The sequence below is a fragment of the Saccopteryx leptura genome, chromosome 6 (assembly GCF_036850995.1).
Source record: "Saccopteryx leptura isolate mSacLep1 chromosome 6, mSacLep1_pri_phased_curated, whole genome shotgun sequence".
Taxonomy (NCBI): domain Eukaryota; kingdom Metazoa; phylum Chordata; class Mammalia; order Chiroptera; family Emballonuridae; genus Saccopteryx; species Saccopteryx leptura.
In genome coordinates this window covers 62,147,521-62,172,526 of record NC_089508.1, presented here as the reverse complement: position 1 = coordinate 62,172,526, position 25,006 = coordinate 62,147,521, and the positions used below count along the sequence as shown (strand labels likewise).

General features: G+C 36.4%; 1 protein-coding gene across 12 annotated transcripts in view; it reads left to right on the top strand.

Moving 5' to 3' along the window:
- TCF12 (transcription factor 12) overlaps window positions 1-25,006 on the top strand; it is a 378,278-nt gene that overhangs the window by 300,381 nt on the left and 52,891 nt on the right. Inside the window, exon 1 of one of the 12 annotated variants that reach the window (XM_066343884.1) lies at window positions 19,326-19,541. The exons of 9 other annotated variants lie outside the window; for them this stretch is intronic. In XM_066343884.1, coding sequence (XP_066199981.1) covers window positions 19,473-19,541 — 69 coding nt within the window. In that variant the 5' untranslated portion in view covers window positions 19,326-19,472. Of the gene's footprint in view, window positions 1-19,325; window positions 19,542-25,006 lie in introns of those variants that run through there. 2 more of the 12 variants (XM_066343882.1, XM_066343883.1) reach the window with 2 other exon arrangements.

Genomic DNA, 25,006 nt, shown 5'->3' with positions numbered 1-25,006 from the left:
CACTCTCTCCACTGCACCACCGCCTGGTCAGGCGCAAAATGTTTGTTTTTTTCTAATGGGTATAAAAATGAGAATGGACTGTGTTTATTTTATTTCATGACCATTTGAATACTATACTTCTCAAATCAATCTAGAAATTGGACAGTAACATCTCAAATTTTAAAGTTTGCTGCTTATCTCATCTATCTTTAATCTGTAAAATACATGTCACCTTTACTAAAGATGGTGAAAGAGCTAGGGTAGTACTGCTCATAAAAAATATATAATATGGAGAGTTATTTAACATCTGCAAGGCACTGATAATCTACATAATTTGAGCATAGAGCATTGCTTGGAGGCCTTTTCTTTGTAAACCATGATATCATGTTTTTAGGTATTATAAATACAAACTTCAATTCTTCTATTCTTCTCTATAGAACAACTGAATGGTAACTTCTGTCTGTGGATAAAGGTCCAGTAAGGGTGTATTGACATTATTAAAGCAATATGTAAGATTAAGAGAATGGTGTCTACTCAAATCTGCTAGTTCACTCATTGATTGGTTATATGACCAGTCATACAGTTATTCTTAGAAAGCTTGGATTGGGAAATCTGATTTTCCTCCCAGGTCAAAAATGCTAATTACTGAGGGTTTTAAAATTGATATGTTCAGTACATTAACCAAAAAGAATGTGGACATAGTTTTCTAACTGCTGATGAAGAAATGATGTTCTTAAGCACATTTAATTTTTTTTAATTTTGAAATTAAATTTATTGGGGTGACATTGATCAATAAGAGTACTTAGGTTTCAGGTGAACATCTCTATAGTATTTGAACTGTTAATTGCATTGTGAAGCACATTTAATTTTCTACTTGCTTCTCTAGATAGGTAGAAGTATTTAACAAAGTAATCTTTTGGGTTTTTTAAAATATTTTATTGATTGATATTTAGAGAGAGGGGAGAGAGAGAGAAGGGGGAGGAGCAGGAAGCATCAACTCCCATATGTGCCTTGACCAGGCAAGCCCAAGGTTTCGAACCGGCAACCTCAGTGTTCCAGGTCGATGGTTTTATCCCATTGCGCCACCATAGGTCAGGCCAAAGTAATCTTTTGTAGCAACAACAGTAGAATAATGCTTAGACATCAAGAGTTCAGCAACACAAACACACCATCATTGCTATCAGGGAAGTTACCATCTAGTATGAGAAACAAGCAGTCAGGGAATTAATTATATTGGGGTGAGACAAATAAATGTGTATACCAAGTGCTTTGGAAACACTGGCTTTGGGAAGTACCAGTGGCCTCAGGAATTGACATTTGAGCTATGTCTGGAAAGATAAGTAGTAATTTATCTGTTAGAGAAGAAGGAGAGCAGACCAGACATGTAAAAGGCATGGATTTGTGAAAAAATGAACACATGTTCAGGCCACATCTAGAAGTACAGCATTACTGGATTCTATACCAAGTACGACTTTTGTGCTTTTCCTGTAGGAGATCCACTGTCCCACTCCAAAAGAGGATTAGGAAATACTTAAGACCAGTCAAGATGTGAAAGGAGATAAAAGTCATGGCACTCTACCCTGGCTAAAGGTCTAATGTATACTTATGGCCAACAGATAATAGGAGGCATTTGTAATTGTTAAGGTTATCCGGGAGTCCTTCTAAAGGCATGGGAGTACTTTGATTTTGTAGGGTGTTTTCCTTCCTTTAGGGATCCTGAACCTCCCCTCCCCTTCTCTAACCACCAACTCTAGTCTTTGTTTTTTTGTATGTATACCAGCTGTATTTCATCTGTATCAGATTTTTACTAAGATAAAACATTTAAGGAAATCTTGAAGCACTGAGTAGGAATTTTGAGCAGTTGTGTTCTTTTCCTTCATAATTTGTCAGCATTCTTTGCAGCCTCAGTGTCATTCTATTAGAGATGCAGGATTTATCAGAGTGAGGATTTGATCTTTTATCTGTGTCATCATAATCTGTAGTCTTTGTCACACAAATCTATAAGATAACTAATACTTCTCTTTTTACAAATGAAGAAATTGAGACTCAGATATTAATGCTAAAACATATATCTTGGTTTACTCATAAAATGTCTTGTTGAGTATAGTAAATTTAAAATAGTTTATCCTTTCAGTTATGTTTTTGTTGATCAAATTTATTTTTAATTGGTTTTTTTAAGGACCTGTCACTATCTAAAAGGATGATTGTAGAAAAGCAAACTTCCCAATCAAATAGATGATGGGTTTTATCTGGCCTCAGTTGCATTTTATTTTATAACCTTGGAGAAATTGCTTTTGAATTCTCTGAATACCAAGTTTCTATTTGTAAAAGGAGATGCCTATATCAATGGTACTTTGAGGATATTATGTGCCGGGTATATAATAGACACTCAGTAAATGTTCCTAATTTTTTCTAGTTCCTACCACCAAAGCCTGAAATTTAAAGGACTTTATCATTTCATGATTACAAAATTTTGTTGAAAAGGAAGGAAACTAGCGTGCGGAGGACCCGGGTTCCATTCCCGGCCAGGGCACACAGGAGAAGCGCCCATTTGCTTCTCCACCCCTCCGCAGCACTTTCCTCTCTGTCTCTCTCTTCCCCTCCCGCAGCCAAGGCTCCATTGGAGCAAAGATGGCCCGGGCGCTGGGGATGGCTCTGTGGCCTCTGCCCCAGGCGCTAGAGTGGCTCCGGTCGCAATATGGCGACGCCCAGGATGGGCAGAGCATCGCCCCCTGGTGGGCAGAGCGTTGCCCCATGGTGGGCGTGCCGGGTGGATCCCGGTTGGGCGCATGCGGGAGTCTGTCTGACTGTCTCTCCCCGTTTCCAGCTTCAGAAAAATGGAAAAAAAAAAAAAAAAAGAAAGAAAAGGAAGGAAAAGTTTGAAATCATAATGATAAATACCATACTAAAAAAAAACCACAAATGTTATGTTACCTAAACTTACATATATAATTTTTAAATGCCCGGCACAAAAGGGGAGTGGTAACTTGTAGCTGCTATTATTATTTAAAAAGCATTCATTGGCCTGACCTGTGGTGGCGCAGTGGATAAAGCGTCGACCTGGAAATGCTGAGGTCGCCGGTTCGAATCCCTGGGCTTGCCTGTTCAAGGCACATATGGGAGTTGATGTTTCCTGTTCCTCCCCCCTTCTCTCTCTCTCCCTCTCTCTCTCCTTTCTAAAATGAATAAAAAATTAAAAAAAAAAAAAAAAAAGCATTCATTGTCAGAAAAGGAACCTATAAAAAGGAGGGAAAATTTGTTGAGTGAAATTTATGCCGCCTAGAATTCATACTAATTATTTCTGTTTTTCTGAACTATCAGAAGTCTTTTCCTTTATTTTTGTCAGTGAGAAGCATTTCTCAGATGGAGAGTTTTGTTGTCTTTTATTCTTTATTCCTTAACTTAATGTTAGTATTTCTAGACATAGATCCTTTTGTAAAAATATGCTAAGGAAGGCACAGAATTCTGAAATAAGAACGAAGCAAGACATTTTTAAGATTTTTATCACCAGAGAGTACACGCCTTAGACCAATTCTAGAATGCCTTTAGAGCCAAATCCCTAAAGTTATGTTCTGGTTCAGTAACATTTGAAAATGTCTTTTGAACATCAAATCTTAGCTATGCATCAAAAAGGCTTGCTTCATTCATTTTGAAAATAACTAGTTTGTAGTCCCATACATAGGCTAATGACAATATCTCTTTGTTTCTTTATCAAATGTTATTCTGTCCTTTGTCCTGTTTTTAAGTGTGTATGTATTTTCCCACAAAAGCCATTACAGCTTATCAGATAATTTCTTTGCTTTTCAGTTAAACTTTCAAAGTATATTTTACCACCACAGCCATAAAGGAAAAAATATTTTTTAAACTCGTCCCCCCACGAGTTACTTTACTGTTTCTGAGATGAATCAAAGAAACTTAGATTTCACCTTTCCTTGCTTTGCTGCAGACAGGTGCACAAGTCTGCCTTTGGATTGGCAATTGACTACAGTTGAAGAAATGATGCCTTCTAATTTCCCAAAATTTTTATGGGATTTTTTTTGTTGGAAATGGCTTTTTTCTTTTTTAATTATCGTGATTTTTTTTTTTTTTTTTAAGTGAGAGAGGAGAGCGTGAACAAGATGGGAAGGGAGCAAGATAAGAAACATCAACTTGGCCCTGGCCGGTTGGCTCAGCGGTAGAGCGTCGGCCTGGCGTGCGGGGGACTCGGGTTCGATTCCCGGCCAGGGCACATAGGAGAAGCGCCCATTTGCTTCTCCACCTCCCCCTCCTTCCTCTCTGTCTCTCTCTTCCCCTCCCGCATCCAAGGCTCCATTGGAGCAAAGATGGCCCGGGTGCTGGGGATGGCTCCTTGGCCTCTGCCCCAGGCGCTAGAGTGGCTCTGGTCGCGGCAGAGCGACTCCCCGGAGGGGCAGAGCATCGCCCCTGGTGGGCGTGCCGGGTGGATCCCGATCGGGCGCATGCGGGAGTCTGTCTGACTGTCTCTCCCCATTTCCAGCTTCAGAAAAAAAAAAGAAAAAAAAGAAACATCAACTTGCCTGACCAGGCAGTGGCACAGTGGATAAAGCATCAGACTGCAAAGGACCCAGGTTCGAAACCCCGAGGTTACCGGCTTGAGCACAGGCTCACCAGCTTGAACACGAGGTCACTGGCTTGAGCATGGGATCATAAACATGACCCCATGGTCGCTGGCTTGAAGCCCAAAGTCGGTGGCTTGAGCAAGGGGTCACTCGCTCTACTGTAGCCCCCTAGTCACGGCACATATGAGAAAGCAATCAATGAACAACTAAGGTGCAACAATGAAGAACTGATGCTTCTCATCTTTATCCCTTCTGGTCTGTCTGTCCCTATCTGTCCCTCTCTCTGACTCTCTCTCTCTGTCTCTGTCCAAAATTTAAAATAATAATAATAATAATTTTTTTAAAAAAAACATCAACTTGTAGTTGTGGCACTTTAGTTGTCCATTGATTGCTTCTCATGCGTGCCTTGATCAGGGGGCTCCAGCTAAGCCACTGGCCCTGTGCTCAAGCCAGTGATCATGGGATCATGTCAATGATACTGCAGTCAAGCCAGTAACCCTGCGCTCAAGCCGGATGAGCTCACGCTCAAGCCAGCGACCTCGGTGTTTCAAACTTGGGATCTCAGTGTCCCAGGTCGATATTCTATCTACTGTGCCACCACTGATCAGGCTAATTAATATGAGTTTTGAATTATTTTTAGTATTAAATTTGAAATTTTAAAGGCACCCCTTGAGATGATTGGAGACCACTAAACCACGTCCAATGAGATAGCATTTTCATATAAGTACTAAATAGAATTAGTAAGACTTAAATAGAAACAGTCAAAATAATAAATCCTGAGGGTGGCTAAACTGAGGATTTTTTTTAATAAGAACGAGAGGACAAATACTACTTTCTGGAGTTGGTAGAAATAAATAACTTTGAAAACTACCATTTAAAAGGTTACTGGTAGGGAATAGGGGAGAGTAAAGGGGGGATAAATGGTGACAGAAGGAGATTTGACTTTGGGTGGTGAACATAATACAGTATACTTGAAACCTATATAATTTTATTAACCAATGTCACCCCGGTACATTCAATAACAATTAAAATATTAAAAAAATAATTATTACTAGGTATCTGAACCAGCAAGGAAAAGGTCAAGAGTTAGAACTATGGAAAAACTGTTACCTCTGTTTATTCATGAAAATAGCAAGTTGAACAGCAAGTAAAGTACTCTCAAAAGGTGTGTCCTGTGGAAGTCACTAGGAAGCTAAGATAACAGTGTGTCGTATAGACAGTTATCCTAGGCCTTTAAGACTAGCAAGAATCCTAGTGATTGTACAATAAATAGTATTTACTTGCAGTCCCAGCTTTAGCAGAACTTGAGTGAACCTTTCAGTTCCTGGACATGAGTTGGAATAGATTTTTGCTCAGCTCCTTTGGCAGACAAGCATAGAGGGCACAAAACTGTAGGGTACTTTAGAGTTTCTTATTGCTGGCTATTAGATAAGCTATCTCTATTGGAGGGCTACCACAATATAAAATTTCCAAAGTGGTCAATTCTTCCTCTGACCTTATAGATCAGACTGGCAGAAAAATTTTAGTAAATAAAGGGAATGGTTCTAAAATTCATTCCACATTTATATTCAATTTGGTCACTGAATGAAAGATTATCTTCCCACATTAATAAGAAGAAATAGCCACTGTTTATGCTGACAGTAACTACTGTTCAGAACAGTGTCAGAATTGTATCATTACAAATAATAGGCTTTTAATACATAGTTATAAGATGTTCATTTTAATAACAGGCCAGTAATGTCTTTGATCTGATTTCAAGTCAAAAAGCAGAAGGAAATGGAATCAGTGAATCCTACATATCCAATTGTTTGTACTGATGTACTGTGGTTGTACAGTGATACTTGTTATTTTCTAATCTTTTTTTTTTTAATTCATTTCAGAGAGAGAAAGAAAGGAAGGGAGAGAGAAAAAAAAAACATCAATTTGTTGTTCTGCCTGCTTATGCATTCATTTATTGATTCCTGTATGTTCCCTGACCGGAGATTTAAATTCTCTAACCAACTGAGCTTCTGGGTCAGGGCCCTTTCTATTTCTTTTTAAAGAAGAAAGATTGTGGCTGAATTTCAGAGCTGGCGATTAAGATCTAACTCTTCAGCCACTGGTAGTTCTACTCTTTGAGACTTGACAAACCAAATATAGGATGGGGGGAGGGAGAAAGGGGGGGAGAGAGTATATGTGTGTGTGTGTGCGTGTAACTTGTATGGTTTTTAAAGACTATGTGGTTGAATTCTGTAAATGCTTTTCACGGTGTTCAACAGCAATAGAAACATGAAGTTTTTTATTTATTTTTTTTGCTTAATACAATTGAGAATTGTTTTTTCAAGTATAGCAAAGAAGGAATAAAGTAAGACATTCTTAATTTTATCAATGGGGATGTTTGAGGCTCTGGATTTCATTCAAAGTTAGGGAGGGCATTTGCATCCTGAGTAAGTGCTGGCATAAAATTTTGCTATCATTGATATTCCCTGTGTTTAATTATAATGATTTTACTTTGAAAAGTCATTTATTTTACTTGTATAATACATATCTGATTTTGAGGACTGAACTATATGCTATATAGATAAATTCATAGTTAGGTCTTTTAAGCATTTTTAAAACACTGCCAGTCCCAGGATAGTTTCTAATTTCTCCTCTGTGTTTGTGTTTACTTAATAGATTTTAAACACATTTTTTTTTTGGATTTTTTTTTTTTTTTTTTTTTTTTTGCATTTTTCTGAAGCTGGAAACGGGGAGAGACAGTCAGACAGACTCCCGCATGCACCCAACTGGGATCCACCCGGCACGCCCACCAGGGGCGATGCTCTGCCCCTCCGGGGCGTCACTTTGTCGCGACCAGAGCCACTCTAGTGCCTGGGGCAGAGGCCAAGGAGCCATCCCCAGCGCCTGGGCCATCTTTGCTCCAATGGAGCCTTGGCTGCGGGAGGGGAAGAGAGACAGAGAGGAAGGAGAGGGGGAGGGGTGGAGAAGCAAATGGGCGCTTCTCCTGTGTGCCCTGGCCGAGAATCGAACCCGGGACTTCTGCACGCCAGGCCGACGCTCTACCACTGAGCCAACCGGCCAGGGCCTTAAACACATTTTAAAGTGTTGACCATTCCAAATTTTTATCTTTTTATTATCTGCAATTATTTTATTTTTTATTGTTTTTTTTAGAGGGGGGGAACATTGATTTATTGTTTCACTTATTTTTGCATTCAGTGAATGATTTTTGTATATGCCCTGAACGGAGATCAAACCTGCAACCTTGACATAACAGGACAACATTCTAACCAACTGAGTTACCCAGCCAAGCCTATCTGCAATTATTTTAACACATAACCCAATATATCTGTAATATGCCAATGTTTTATTAATTTTCAAAAATAATTTGTTTCTAGAAATTTATGTTCCTGGAATATTTGCTAGAACCTGCTTATCTCTTTGTATAGTGTGTATTTCTACTCTTCTTCAATGTGCTAGATCAAAGGTCAGCAAACTTTTTGTGTAAAGGATTGTATAGAAAGTATGTTAGGCTTTGTGAGCCACGCACCCTCTGTCACAATTACTTAACTGTGCATTGGAGTGTTTAAGCAGCAACAGATAATACATAAATAATGGGGTTGGTTGTGTTCCAATAAAACTTTATTTGTGGGGGAAAAAAATGGAAACAAAACAGATTTGGCCTATTGCGATAGTTTGCCAACCCCTACATTAAACATTAAGAACACAAGAACTTAGCCCTGGCCGGTTTACTCAATGGTAGAGCATCAGCCTGGCATGCAGGAGTCCTGGGTTCAATTCCCGGCCAGGGCACACAGGAGAAGCGCCCATCTGCTTCTCCACCCCTCCCCCTCTCCTTCCTCTCTGTCTCTCTCTTCCCCTCCCGCAGCCAAGGCTCCATTGGAGCAAAGTTGACCCGGGCGCTGAGGATGGCTCTGTGGCCTCTGCCTCAAGCGCTAGAATGGCTCTGGTTGCAACAGAGCGACGCCCTAGATGGGCAGAGCATCGCCCCCTGGTGGGCGTGCTGGGTGGATCCCGGTCGGGCGCATGCGGGAGTCTGACTGCCTCCCCTTTTCCAACTTCAGAAAAAATACAAAAAAAAAAAAAGAACACAAGAACTCAAGCATACGCCTAAAGTAGATATAGTCTTACCTTTTTCATAAATGTAGTTCCTGTGAAAAACAGGCCCAAAGAGCAACAAAAATATTTTCAGGTGTGTTCCACGGTAGGGTTTTGGGGGGAGGTTTGTGAGGGGGTAAGATCCATTACCCAGTGTTCATTATCCCATCATCATTTCCTTAAGGCTCTGAGAACTGAGCCAGAGCTTATTGTATAAACAAAGTTTTCAAAACCATTATTTGCCTTATTCTGAAACAGGGGTCCCCAACTTTTTACACATGGGGCCAGTTCACTGTCCCTCAGACCATTGGAGGGCCGGACTATAAAAAAAAACTATGAACAAATCCCTATGCTCACTGCACATATCTTATTTTAAAGTAAAAAAAACAAAACGGGAACAAATACAATATTTAAAATAAAGAACAAGTAAATTTAAATCAACAAACTGACCAGTATTTAAATGGGAACTATGCTCCTCTCACTGACCACCAATGAAAGAGGTGCCCCTGCCCTGGCCGGTTGGCTCAGCGGTAGAGCGTCGGCCTGGCGTGTGGGGGACCCGGGTTCGATTCCCGGCCAGGGCACATGGGAGAAGCGCTCATTTGCTTCTCCACCCCCCACCCCCTCCTTCCTCTCTGTCTCTCTCTCCCCCTCCCCCAGCCAAGGCTCCATTGGAGCAAAGATGGCCCGGGCGCTGGGGATGGCTCCTTGGCCTCTGCCCCAGGCGCTAGAGTGGCTCTGGTCGCGGCAGAGTGACGCCCCGGAGGGGCAGAGCATCGCCCCCTGGTGGGCAGAGCGTCGCCCCTGGTGGGCGTGCCGGGTGGATCCCGGTCGGGCGCATGCGGGAGTCTGTCTGGCTGTCTCTCCCCGTTTCCAGCTTCAGAAAGAAAAAAAAAAGAAAGAAAGAGGTGCCCCTTCCAAAAGTGCGGCAGGGGCTGGATAAATGGCCTCAGGGGGCCACATGTGGCCCGCGGGCCGTAGTTTGGGGACCCCTGTTCTAAAATGTACTTGATTGGGACAGTGGAAGAGCCTCAGTGTATAAAGTGGGTGCTGTGACATCATAATTTTTTTAGGATTTAAATACCACATTAGGTAATAATATGCAGTAGTTTATAACATCAAAAGTAAGCCCATGAGCCTGACCAGGCGGTGGTACAGTGGTAGAATGTCAGACTGGGATGCAGAGGACCCAGGTTTGAAACCCGAGATAGCCAGCTTGAGTGCGGGCTCACCAGCTTGAGTACAGGGTCGCTGGCTTGAAGCCCAAGGTCACTGGCTTGAGCAAGGGGTCACTCACTGTGTTGTAGCCCCCCAGTCAAGGCACATATGAGAAAGCAATCAATGAACAACTAAGGCACCACAACGAAGAATTGATGCTTCTCATCTCTCTCCCTTCCTGTCTTTTCCTATCTGTCCCTCTCTGTGTTTCTCTCTCTCTGTCTCTGTCACACACACAAAAAAAAGTAAGCCCATAAACTGATATTAGCAAATGTATATTTGAAACATTTGGGTATAAAGTATTTATTTAAATAATTTTACTTTGATGTAAACAGCTCTACTGTCATTTATTTATCCATCTTTTATCCTGGCCCAACTTTCTCATAAAACCCAAAGCTAAAAGAAAGTTTCTAGCAGCTTAAGAATTAACTCCAGTACAGGTATAATTATGAAGTGGATTCTCTTGAAACATGCGGCAATGTATCTCTAAATACAAAAGCTTCACACAAAATTTAAGAGAATCTTCACCCCATGACATAGCAATAAAATCATAACTCTTGACTCAGAGAAGGTATAAAGAGCATGCTGGATTATCAGAAATCAGTATCCTTCAGCAAGAACTACAGTATATTTTTGCCATCTATATTATAAAGTACCATGCTTAAACTTTGTAAAAAGCATTTTAGGGAGAAAAGTGAAAGTGTTTTCAGTGGCAAAGATCGCTGAGATTCTTCCCATTTACATAGGTATAAATTTACCCTCAGTTGGATACATTAGAATTAGGAAGACCCATGTGAAGTTTTATCATTTGATAATTGTGTTCTTACATTCATGTGATCTTTATTTATTCCATTTTTAACAGTAGTAATGCAGTCTGAACCTTTTTTTATAGATTAATCATTTAAGTCTGAAATAACCAATGTTAGGACAACAGGTGTCCTCTGGATCACATACCTGTACCTGAAAAGGGACCTGCTTTCACCCTTACCTGTCCTATTGTACCTATAAATTTTCCAACCTACATATTCATTACAGCGACCTTTGTTTATAATCTGCTTAACAATATCTTTTACCAATCTGCTAAATACTCCCGCCTAAAGGCACAAAGACACACATCACAAGCCCAACTTCATTCAGAATAGTGCAGGAGCCACAGCTTACTTAAGAAGCGTTGAGCTGGAACATTGAGGTCGCTGGTTTGAAACCCTGAGCTTGCCCAGTCAAAGCCCATTTAGGAGTTGATGCTTCCTGCTCCCCTCCCCCCCCCCCCCGTCTCTTTCTCTCTCTCTCTCTCTCTCTCTCTCACTCTTCTCTCCCTTTTTCTCTCCTCTCTCTAAAAAATGAATAAATTAAAAAAAAGAAAGATAGGCTCCCTATTGACTCATTAACTCTGTTGCCTCCTAAAGGTATAACAAAGCCATCTCTGTAGAGGCTTATATGTTTATTTGAAGGACATGACCAAAATCTTTTATTTTCCAGATGATGCTTTGTTAAAAATAAAGTGTTTGACTTGTGGATCAAATGGCACATTAGTGAGAAACAAAAATTGTTATCAAACTAATTGAACAATGAGAAAGTTCAGTAAAAGTTAACCATTGGTAAGATATCAACCTTTTTCTCTCTTTTTTAACTGCTTTGTTCTAGACACTAGAAAACTCTTTAAAAAGATGTTAGTTTTAAATGGAAATATTACTAAGTAATGGAAGTATGTTACTAAACTCCTTGTAAAAATAATTCATTTGCTAGCATCAATGCTATTAGAATGCAAAGCATTTGTACTCTTTGCTTAGAACTGAGAAGCTGTAATTATGTTTTAGGATTCCCTTTTGTATCACCCTTTCGTGTGAGGCTTTAGGCTTTTAATCAAACCACTTGCAGAGATGATTATAAAAATACAGTTCAGGGTTGGTATGGACACTGGGTATTATCTATGCCAGTGAGTCACAGCCTGAGTCTTCAAAAATAATAATCTGACAAGGTGTAAAATGTTTCAGAATACCTAACAAATTGTGTACTTTACTAAAATAAAATTATTGATGCTAGTTAAAACAGTAAATTTCTTTCTTTTTTTAATTTTCTTTTAAGTGAGAGGAGGGGAGATAATGAGACAGACTACCCACATGCAACCCATCTGGGGCCGATGCTTGGACCAACAGAGCTATCCTCAGTGCCTGGGGCAATGCTGGAACCAATCCAGCCACTGGCGGCAGGAGGGGAAGATGGAGAGGGGGAGGGATAGAGAAGCAGATGGTTGCTTCTCCTGTGTGCACTAACTGGGAATCGAACCCAGGACATCTATAATCTATATACCATGGTGCCAACGCTCTATCCACTGATCCAACTGGCCAGAGCCAGCAAATTCTTTTATTAGAATTATTTTAGCTCAGCATGGCAATGCTTCATTTTCCTTTTAATCAGGATTTCTGAATGGAAGTTACATTGCTTTGTGTTTGTTTTTTAACAGGGAAAAATATTCATTATAACTCAATAAAAAGGAATTTGGGAGACCAAAATCTTTTAAAATAGGAAGTCAGTGTTTTGGGTGGAGTAGATAATAAAAGGTTTTATTGGTGGTGAAATAGCTAGGAAATCTTTGGCCTAGTTTAATGCTTGCATTTTGCAGAAATGGAAACTTAGACTAAGGGAAAGTCAAAACCTAGCCTAAACTCTCATGCCTCCTAAGAGGGCAGCTAAAACCTAGATTCCTGTTTTCTGACTCCAAGTCCAGTGCTCTTTTTCATCATGGGATCTGACATCACAGTGTCTGAAACCTGAGTAGCCTATCTCACATTGCAGAGTACTAATGAGTGGTAGGAAGAATACTTCTGCCCTATTGTGTATAGATGTGATATAAATACGTAGAACAAGTAACTTAACAGATTTCTTCAAAGTTTTCTATCTGTTTCCCAGTCTGTCTGGTAGGGGACACTTATTGTTGGGGTGGTATATTGCCTTTACTGGTGAAGTGTACTAAACATTAGTCAAACTTTATTTTGTTTTTGCCTTGTTCTGTGTTGAACTGACACCATCTCCCATCTCCTTCCTGCCTATTCTTACCTCTTTGGATGTGTTTTCAAAATGAAATAATATATGGCTTTTGTTGCTAGTGGTCACTATACTTATTAGTAAGAAACCCTACTTTTTAAGATATGTAGTTCTTTTCATAAATTCAGGATCTGCATGATTTCTTCAGTGAGTATAGCTAAAATTAACTCTGCTTTGTTACCTGATTGTTAAAAATGTGAGGCAGGATGATTTAGTAGACTCTCATTATTTGATTAATTATATGAAGTATTAAGAAAATTTCTGCCACTAACAAGAATTTTTACTGAAACAAAACATAGACTGGGGGCCAGAAATAACGTATTATTTAGAGTCTTGAAATGGTTCTAGGCTAAAATGCAGATATTACTTCTTGTCTCTTTAAAAATAATTTTAGAATAAAATTTCTTGGTACTGTTTCATTTCTCATAAATTGAAAGGATCTGGCTCTTTCCAGCTTGGAAGAAAAAAAAATTGCACAAGTCAGAAAAAGAAACAGACAGATGGGTGGCATTTTCCTTAAGGGAGAGCTACCTCAACCCAAAGCCAAATTGTTTGCCTTCTACAGATGATTTTTTAAAATAGCTTTGTTTGCTTATAGTTTTATTTTGTTGTCAGGTTGCCTAATAAGTCAATAGTGCAAAGCCTGTCCAACCTTGGAAGCTCTTCAGAAGTTCTGGGTTACTGAGAAGTGTAAAAACCTGGGTCTTCTTCGTTGTTTCTTTTTTTACTTGTGTGCACACCATTAGACAGTCCTGTGATTATAGAGCCATGTGCAGGAAAATTAATCAAGTTGCAACATAATGATTCTCTTACCCTGTTATTTCAAGTATGTAGTAAATGAGAAGTGACCAACTGCAATCCATGTAGGAAAAGAATGGACAGTCAAGAGTTGCAGGGATTACTAGGGAGGGGGGGACTTGAATATTTAAAAGAAAACCGCTTTGTTATTCTGAGTTTGTAGTTTAAAAATGCAGTTTGCTTCAGGTTTTATATATTCTCAGGAATTAAAGTTCTCATTTGAAGGGGAGTCTAATGATGATGCTTTGTATGATTTGTCAATTCTGTTAGTGTTGATGTCAGAGGGATACTATTTATTTACCTCACTCAGAAAGAGAAGTATTTGCTTTCTCCTCCAGGAGGTATGGCTGTTTTACACATCCTCATTAGAGTCATATGGTTGTCAAAAGGGAAGTTAAACAAGTATTCTTTTACTCTATAAATGCAATTTAGGTAGCTGATTGTTTCTGTTGACTATACAGAAACAAATACAAGTAAGTATTTTCTTACTTGTTAACCATTAAGCATTTCTAAAGCTCAAGTTAGACTAGAGATTTTTGTCAACAAATAATAAGAAATCTGATGTTCTGTGAGACAGATGATGAGATTTGTGAATTTTAGCATGTGCTTTTACTCTGCTCTTAAGAAATTTATGTGTATTGATCTCCTTATTCCCAACCAATATCGAAATAAGTACTGGTAACTCAGACCAATATATAATATCATTCAGTGTAACTCTGATTATTGATTTGGCTAAGTTTAGGTGCTCACAAATAAGGTATAATTAAATCTTTTTTTTTCAGTGTCACCTGAATAAAGGTCACAAAATCAGGTCTTTGATTTTTAATATATTCATACAGTGGAAAGGCAATATTCACAAGCCTTTTTACTGATTGATCAGTATCAGCAAGATGAGTGATATTATTGAATTAGAAGATGCAATATATGATTTCACATCAATAGCATTATCTTTACATTGGATGTTATTGGATTAGTTTAAGACAGCAGAGGCATTATTTCACTAGAATTTTATATTTTTTCCTTTTTTGTGAAAGTAAAGTTTCTAAATTACGAGGATATTGAAAAAAGACCAATGTTATGAACACTTAGGAATGACTTTTCATGTTTTTTCCAAAGCATATACTAGAATCTGCAATAATAATGTTTAGATATAAAACCTGGACTTTGGTATCTGATTTGGTGTCTGATTTAGTTAGCCAGGCTAACTATTACAGCACACATAGGAAACAGCATGCATTCACAAGTCATCTCTCCACAAGCTGAGGAAGAGGAGGCATTGAGAAGGGTCTTTTGCTTTGAATCTGTCCACTTGATTCTTTGGCTTGTTATCCTCTATCTTCACCCCTCCCTCCTTTGCAGTCGATCATTTGTTAGTTATTTATTGAATTTCACACTTTAGGAAAATATAAAGTTCATTTATGGATTTATTTATTTATTTATTATTTATATTTGTTTTACAGAGACAGAGGGAGAGTCAGAGAGAGGGATAGATAGGGACAGACAGACAGGAACGGAGAGAGATGAGAAGCATCAATCATCAGTTTTTCGTTGCGACACTTTAGTTGCTCATTGATTGCTTTCTCATATGTGCCATGACCGCGGGCCTTCAGCAGACTGAGTAACCCCTTGCTCAAGCTGGCAACCTTGGGGTCTTGAACCTGGGTCCTCCACATCCCAGTCCGACGTTCTATCCACTGTGCCACCGCCTGGTCAGGCCATTTATGGAATTATTCACATGTGAATTTTATTTGGCATCTTTTATCACATTACAAGTCTTGTTTTTCAGGAATTGATTCACTTAGAATTAATGTTGAAACTTTTCAAGAGGAATTCTATGAGGAAGTTTTAGGGTTGTTTTTTTTTTCCCCAGCCAGTTCTTCTGTCCTTCTGGGACACTGGAATGTTGCATGCTTATTTTTAGAAAAAATGTACAATAGGATTAACCACTATCTGGCATTAACTAAGTAATTAATTCAAGGTATGTGATTTAGTTTAAGTTTTTTCTTGAAAATATTTTAAATTTTTGAAACATTCTTGCATTAAGGGCAGTTTTAAAAACAGATTTGAGAATTATAGTGATCCAGGTATTGGGGATGAAGAAGAGCTAATAAAATAGATTAAAATACTGCCTGGTTAATCCCAAGAAATAGTGCATAGCTCTCCAAGGAAGATCTGCTCATTTCCCCAAATTCAGAAAAATAAGGAAAAAGGAAATTTCTGCATGGGGGACCTGAACTGTAAACTGAAATAGCCACAAAGTCCCTACCTAGTAGACTTTCTAAAAACATCTTTTCTTAAATCTTCAGTAAAGAAGCATGTTGCTTAGGCAAAGCACTCTGTAGCTTTTTCTTATCTAGTTTAGATCTGTGCCTGATGACTATTGGAATGGCAGTAAACATCACACATCCTGAACCATTGATGAGGGTAAGCATATTTGAAAATTGGTAAAATGCAATAATCCTCAAACCAGGAATCATCAGTTTGCTAGTAAAATATGTGTGGCTCCAAGTCATATTTTTCCAGAGTTCTCTGACATTTTTATTAATTATGTTGCCCATGTGCACAGTATGTTCATTTGGCTATGAAACTTGGTGACTTTTTAGATTTTGGACTGGGAGTGTGAATATTGAGTCAGATCCCATTGTCTTAGAATAAACACAAATGCTTACTTACGTAGAATTGTGGGCGGAAACAATTCAGGATAAAAGAGCATAACAGTGTGGAGCTCCTGTGCAGACTGCATGTCTATCTGAAACCAGATTTAAATAGTGGCCCTGTCTCCAGCTGACTCGTTTTGTCAGATGGAGTCACAGGATTAACCCTTGACATGTTCCTTTAAAAAAAAAAAAAGGCAAAGATTAAACAACTGCATTGACTAGAGCAGCACTTGATCCATCTCTATGCATTTTTTCCTGTAATGTGATTCTCCTTAAGAAAAAAATTGTGCTCCAGCTGTTACACAGATTAGATTAAATTTTTCCAAAAATATTTTTGAGGAAGAGAAAAAAGACTTTACTATAGAAGATAATTAGTAATTGTGATAAAGAAAATAACTGTCCATACCAACCAATTTTAGCTTCTTTGGGGTAAGACAACTTCAAAAAGATGATATTTTGGTGCAACAATGTTAAAAGACCTTTCCATAATGTACAAGTAAAATACGGGAACATTTTCTTTAGATCACCACCAGTTTTGTGTGTGTGCGTATGATTTACTGTGTTTGAGGAATGAGTTTAATGTCATATATATGTAGATCTACCTTCCTCTACCACCACCCCCGTTCCTAGATACAGTCTTTATTAGGCAATTGTGTATACGCAGTGAATGTATTGGGTACTGGGGAAAAGGGTTCTTAAATACCCTTGTATGGCTTTTGTATCTGTGTTTTTAAGAGGAGGAATGAAGAGTAGAAACAATAGCTTTTAATTACTTACTCCACTGTTTAGAAACTTATATTTTACATTCAGATTTCATGTTTAAGAGCAAATCTTACCTAATTACTTAATAAACTGCTTTAGAACAGTAAGATATGCTGTCTGACTTTATTCTGAATTTCTTTTTTACTTGAATATCTGTTTATTCCTGTCAGTATCATATGGTTGCTTCTATACTAAAGAATGAATGATGAAATACTAAAATTTTTGTCGTGCTTTTACTAGCCAAGATTGCATAATTGAAATTACATTATGCTTTTGTTTTATTAGACAACACAGTACTCTCTCTCTCTCTCTCTTTTCTGGCAAGCCCCAGAGAAATTAGCTTAGCTACTGTAGATGGGGGTTTTTTTAAACCAATGTATAAAAGTTTTCTCAGGTTGGAATAATGATTGTAGGAAGAAAATGTTGGAAGTATTGTCAGTGCTTTCTGACTCCTTCCTCCGTCCTGCCTCACTTTCTATTCAAGAGTAAGGTTTTTAATAAATTTTTTCATCTTTAAGAAAAAAAGGAAATTTCATTTTAGATGGTTTTTCTTTTTCTTTTCTTTTTTTGTAGCTGTTTTGTTAGAGAAAGACTGCGTCGATGAAAGACTAAAATTTACTTGAATGGTTTTAAGGCATGGCATTGTTAATTGTAAATCAAAGCTTTTTACACAGTTCTGTCAGGATTGAAATGGGTCTTTGTGGTCTCTCAGGAGGGAGGAAGTTACAAACCACTCTGCAGACTGGCATTTTAATAGTCTGCTGTACAGTGATGTTCTTTTGCAGCTGCTGCTTAGCCTTTTCTATATCTGGAGAGTGTGGGGAAGCTTTATTGTTACTCTGATACCATCAGCTTTTAAAACATTGTGAAGTTAGCTGGCCTTATTGTCTGGTTTTGTTTTATTACTATAATTTGATCAGTATGTTTCATAAGAATGAGGAGGGTGGTCCCTTTTAGAATATTTCTAAGTTAGAGAAGTTCTGCTTTATAAAAGATACCTTTTAAAAAAAAGTAACGTTCCCCTTTTTGCAGCCTGTAAGCTCTGATTAACACAGTTCTGTTAGAACCTATAGGGCACAGGAAGAAGAGCTATTACAAAGAGGTTTTGATGGGGGTATATCAGGAAAAGGTTGCTGTTCTCTTTTTTTGTCCATACCAAAAGACATATAGAAAACTTTAAATAACAAAAGTTTGTGTGTGAAAAATACGTATTTGCAGACAATGTCTAGAACCTTTTGACTTCTAAATATAACAAATTTTTTAAATCTATGAGATTCCCACACTTATTATTTTTCCTTTTTGAGAAATTTGAGTATTAACACTAAAATATAACTATATAAACTATTTTTTATGAACAATAATAAACTTGGAGAAAAGAGCTCTAAGAAGCCTTTTTTAAGTTATCAGCTAGAATGTACATTTTGTCTGTTACACGCACTAGCTTTTCATACTTTTTTTATAAGGGAATACATAACCTTGATTGTTTTTTCTATTTAATTTCTGAATTGCTTAATACATATTAGATATTCTAGAAGAGTGCAGATTCATTATAAACTTATAATTGGTGTTATGATGAGGAATTTAAGAAGTTTAATAACAAAAAATCTATTTTTTGGACTGAACATTTTCATAAAATGTGTTCCTTTCCCTTCTTTTTAATATGATTTTTATAATTTAAAAAGAATCATTGTTTGTTCTAACTAGTTAAGTGGTACTTACATGACAAGTCCGCTTTCTCCAGGAAGTGATTTTGTACTAAGCTTAACTCCCTAGATCCTTCTTGTTACACATGATTCAGTGTTTCCAATTCCTGATTGCTTGATCATGTGTTTATCAAAGTTGGAAGCAACTTTAGATCACGCCAGATGGTAATGTTGCTAGAGGTGTGGCAAACTAGGTTTCCTTGCCACAAGTGCTCTAATTTAATTAAAACTAAAACCAGATTAGCAGATCTGTCAGTTTGCCTTTCTTTGAAATAGATAGATAATCTCATATGACAAAAATAATAATTCCCTGGGATATTTATTTCCAGGACATTCTTTTTTTATTATTTAGCATTTGTAAGTGACTTGTTTTTTGGTTTTTTTTAATATCCTAAAGTTTGTCTCGTTGGTCTCCTCCACAATGCAAAGACTTATTAGAAATTGAAAGAAGTTACTTACAGCATAAACCCTCCCTCTCTGTTCTGTGAGTTGGTTCAGTCCTGTTTTGCATAAGTTCCTTTTGAGTAGATCCATGTGTGGATACATAGTGCTGAACTCTTAACTCTGGCTGTGTGGATGTATGTCTGGGAGAAAAGCTGTGTGCATTAGCTGCAAACAGTAACATTTTCAAAATCAACATGTATTGTGCTTATCCTGTTCCTGGAATGGGCAGCAATTCTTTGATGTATTACTACAATGGGAAAACGGTAAGTCTTTTTTCTTTGTTCATATAGCTTCTGACTGGTTTGTTGTATGGAAAGCAGTGTAGATTAATTGCTTTTTATTAAAATCTGTAAGGTTTTGTTTTATCATTTTCTATAATACATTTAGATTATGTATTTCTTTGTAAGAAGTGTCAGTAAAGTTGTGTCTTTGACGGAGTTACTCAATAGTTGTTGGCTTTTATTTCTAAAATAGTACAGAATATAAACTTGAATTTGTGACTTATTAAAATACCTTATTTCTTTACTAGCAGTGAGCTTGAAAGTACCTTTGGTTTAATGTTTTATTATCTTGTAAACATAATCTATATATAAAGGATACACACATAATAGAGAGGATTATTTAATACTTTCTAGATAGAAAGCAAAGATGAAAGTCATATTGGATATTCATAAAAATAACAAGTATGAAGCTCTGGGAATGATTAAGAAAGCAGTCAGCTAGTGAGGGCCGTATTTCCTGTTTGGAGTTTCAGGTCCAGAGCCTGACTTGACTGGGATACCATCTGTTTCCAATCAAACTAGAATTTTGACCCTGTACAGATTCATAAAATAAATCACTATTTTTCAAAGAATGTATTTATACATTTCCCAAAGAATGTACTTCTGGTCAATTTACAGCACATGGTTAGATGTTTTAAGATAATACCTTTCTGTGTTGCTAAGTGAAATCTTTCTATTCTTTACTTAGTATTAATTATTTAATATGTTTTTGCAAAAATATCTCTAAGTCAGAAGATTTTGTATATTCTAAAAAGAAAATGAACTACCCTGGAAGAGATAATAGGAAGGAATTATCTTTGTAAGATATTTTGTTTCACATTATAAAAATGTTATACTAATGAATAACGATCTTGAGTTTATGTCAAGAATTCAGTGTTTTTTTTCTTCAGTCATTTCCCAAGAAAGTTTTCCCTTAGCTGTCTTTTTAAATATATATATACCTAGAGATACATATAGATATATATAGTTAACTATATATCTATATATGTATATAGATATCTAGATGATAGATAAATAGGTGATAGATATGACTTTAGTAATTTTTTTTTTTGGTTAGGAGTGAAGGCATTTTTCATGTTAGTGTTTGAAATTATAAAGAAAATTTAATCATTTTCTAAAATAGGTATAAAAACCAGATGTGTTTTGTCTACCCTTTTTACCACTTTAATGTTTTAAAATAGCACACAGGATGGGGCAGAAGTAGGTTTTCAATTGTTTATATGGAAAAATAATACAATAATTAATAAATAATAATGCAAGAATGAACTCATTTTGCATACTCACAACTGTAACCTACTTTTGCCCCATCCTGGATGTTTCTAACCAGGGTACATGAGAACTAATGAAAGCACTTTTCCATTCTCTGGTTGCTTTGGTAAGGCCTCTTTAGACTCTTAGCATTTGGTTGTTAACTTTTGGGTATGATTTCTTAATAGATGATAATCAAGCCAAATTACCCTTAAACTCATTAAAAAGTACATGTTAACACTGCCCGTGTAAGTAGAGCTTTAAGTATGAGAGAGAGATTTAGATGGGGTCGTATGTAAATGAAATTACTTGATCTGTGTATAATTTCCTTGCCAACTGTCTTTCAAATGTGAAAATATTTTTCTTTTATGTCCAGTTTTAAGTAAAATAGTCTGTTTGAAGGTGTGTGTGTGTGTGTGTTTGTGTGTGTGTGTGTGTTTTCAGTAAAATTAATTATACAGGACCCTTGAAGTGGAGAAACTATAACTCAAATTGAGTTTAGATTTGATTCTTTTCGAGAGCACAGATCACTCTATTACAACATTTCTCTTTGTTCTACATTTGGGGGGGAGCGCAACAGCTTTGATCGTATTAAGTATTTCCAGGCTTAGTGTAGATGACAAAGCTGGTATGGTAGAGAAGTGTAGCCTGAAAATTGATAGCCTGTGCCTGATATAGGTCAGAGGGGACTTCTATGTTCCTGAAAAATGCATAAAGAGATGATATATTTATTGTCTTAGTCTTCTGTATCGCAAGGCCCTGTTCTTACTTATATTTTCTTATATATATTTTATTTTTACCACCTCTACCTAGTTTTTTACTATTATTCTCTTATAACTCTTCAATAAGAAAATCATGTGGAAATAAGTACATTATCCAGACTACTTAAATACCTCAAGCTTAGTATATATTAGGAAATGTCTACCCATCAATGCTTTATAGTAAAAACTAGCACTTTAAATTAACATTTCTGGACTCTAAGTGAAATATACTTGCTCATTTGAGTTATGGAATTTTTAGATAATTCTCAGTGAATAGATTAAATTTAAGTTTACTTTTTGATTCCATTTTATCAAGTTAAGATGATGGTACAGATTAATATTTTGAAATGCTAATAAGTTCACATTGATTTTATTTTTACAATTCCATTATGGGTATTATGAGAGAGTTGAGAAGTCATTAGTGGTACTGGTCTTAAAGAAAATGCCCGCCCTTTTTTTGGTTTTTGTTTTTAAATTTCAAATTTGGTTCCATGTATTTAGAGGATGTTTAGAGATATTTTAATAATAAGACTGACAAACTATAGGAAAAACAATCGGAGAAGAGCCTTTTAATATTTTATTAAAGATTATGTGGCCATATTGTATTGTTGGAATATAACAGGCTTGAACACCTGTATACAGAAAAAAAAAAAAAGCCAAAAATGTTAACCCTATTTTCCCACTATTTGAAAAGTGATGGGGTTAATGTTTTGAATTATTTATAACTTTAGTGTAGGTGTATTCTCTACCATTGTAAGATATTAATACATGTTTATGATAGAGAACTAAAAACTATTTTAGTATTTTCTATTTTTTGAGATTTTTTTTTAAATAGCCAAAATAAAAATAGTAAGGAATAATGGGTTTCTGAAATTCCTTATATATAAAGAACTTGGCCTGCATTCAGTTTTCTCATTAACATGACTAAGTTGTATCCTTTATGCAGAAAGGTAGAAAGTCTTAGAGGTAAAGTAGGAGAAAGTTTTGGGAAGAGAGGATTCCTCCGGTTTTCTTTGCCTTTATGATTCTGGAATTTTGTCCTTCCTCTGATCTGATCAGCCTCTATTTTCTAAGCCTTGAACTGAAGATGTTACAGAGTATTCCAGGTATAAAAACCACAGCACGTACAGGCATGATGCTCTTTTAATTGTATCGGGGTTATTTTAATCTTTAATTAGAGACAACACAGAAATCCAAGTTTTAAAACTCAAGCTTAAAAACACGTTTTGAATATTGAGCTTCTTTGTATGGACTCTGGGAAAGAAGGGACAAGAACTAGCATGATTATAAGGGCTACTCTGTGTCAGGAGCCATGCGGGGGACTTTATGTTTGCCTCGTTTAATTTCTGCATTCACGCTGTCATTTATCTGTTTCTAGCCTTTTATAAATAAGGGAAATGAGGTTCAGGGATGTTTAGTTCTTGCTCAAGCTCCACCCAGTTAGTAAGTGCTTAAGCCAGAATTGAACACTGGTCTCTCCCAAGAGGAGGTTTTCTCTTTTATGTCATCTAAGAGCGAATAAACTAGCCTCCATAGGACAGGGCCAAACTTCACTTGTCCTTACCTACCATTTGTATAAAAACATACTGCAATGGAAAGAATGTAACTGGGAAAAACACTAGCCCATTCCTAAAAATAAATGCTATTTTGCATATATGATCAGACTAACAATTTTCTGAATAATAATTGATGTGCCCAATCAAGCAAATATTTATTTCTGTTTAAGATGAAGAACTTAAAACTATTCTAAATATGTTTAAAAACTCAGGAAATTACATAATAGGTCTCCTTTTCTAATAGAGCTCATAGTACTAGAAGTTGGGTTAGCCATAGTTTTGGCACCTGCCTGCCCACATAATTTGTGTTTTCATAAGAAGTAGGGTCTCATATAGCTAAAATTGCACTGTAAATATTTCTAAGACTTATTTTTTAAATAAACATTTTCAGTGAATAAAAGCACAGAAACCCATATGAGAGTGTATAGAACTACATTTCTGTTTCATTGGGGATTTTTTGCTAATTAACATGAGAGAGGAAAGAAAATACAATTAAATTCATTTAAATTTCCATGTCTGTTGGCCCAATAGAATTAAGTCTAATGTATATAATGAAGAAAACATGAAGTCATTTAATAATTCTCTGAAGGTAGAATACTAATGACATTGAATGACAAGGATTTCCTCTTAAATCTTTGTTTTTCTCTTTACCAAAAATATCTGAAACTATATTCCAGATATGAATCCAAATAGGTCTTTTTTTCATGATTCAAGTGAACACAAATACCAGTGAGTTAAAACTATAGTCCCTGCCAAAAGAGTATGTTGTCACTCACTGGTCAGCTTTATTAATGTTTTAGAAAGAAATTTGTCATTTTCCACTAGTTAATGAACATGTTAAAGGGATCAGGTGCTATATTGTTGGATCTAAATTTCTTTAAAATGTAAGTAACTAAAAAGTGACATTGATTTGTTCAGTATATTATTCTAGCGTACAGATTTCAAACTCAGTTCCTTAAAAATTCCCCAGTTTATTTCTCAGGAAAAAATTTGTGGTTAGTATAGAAATGATAGCAGTTACAGTAAAGAGCTGATGAAATATGCCCAGTGCAGTGCAGTTAACTTGAATAAAAAGTGTGTGCTTGACTTACCTAAGAAGTTTTTCTCACAGTTGAAAATCAGTAATTTCAATGATGCTTCTTAGTAGAAGTAGTCATTGATTTTAAACAGCTTTGTGCCAAAAGCTGGAATTCCTTTTTTCTTATGTTAGAAAAGACATTTTACTTTATTTCAACCCTAAACATGTCTCTGGAAATTCTTGGCTTGGAATTAACATAAAAACTGTAGTGTTAGACTGGGCTTTATGGCAAAAAAAAAAAATCTTATGTCATATTAAAATGTTAAATGCATTGAGATGTTTATCAAATCTATCATTTATATATTAGATATTGGGGAAATTCTTAAATTAGACTTTTGTTTCATAGATTTATTTAAATGTTCTAATAACTATCTGAGTCTATACATGAGATTAGTATTCATGGAAAATAAAGGATCAAAAATGATCAGGAAAATCAATAGGAAACTTCTTTAACTCCTCTGACACTTATCTAGCACTCTTATCAGAGTGAGTATAATTATTAAACAACTTTTATTGACCTGTTTTTGGTTTTTTTTTACTAAATTCAAGTCCCACAAAATTCAGGAAGCTGTTGTTTGTATATGTGTTACTATGTGTGGAACTTTGTATAGGTTAATTACCAATAACTAAAAAATAAATTATTATAATAATTACTTAATTTTTTTTCCTAATTTTTGAGTATTAACTCTTTAAATGTGTACATTTTTAAAATTATTGGTCCAGAGATTTAATTACAGTATTTCAAGGGGGATATGACTTAGGTTGCAGTTTTCTTTTTTTTAGTGACCTAGACTAGATTTTTTT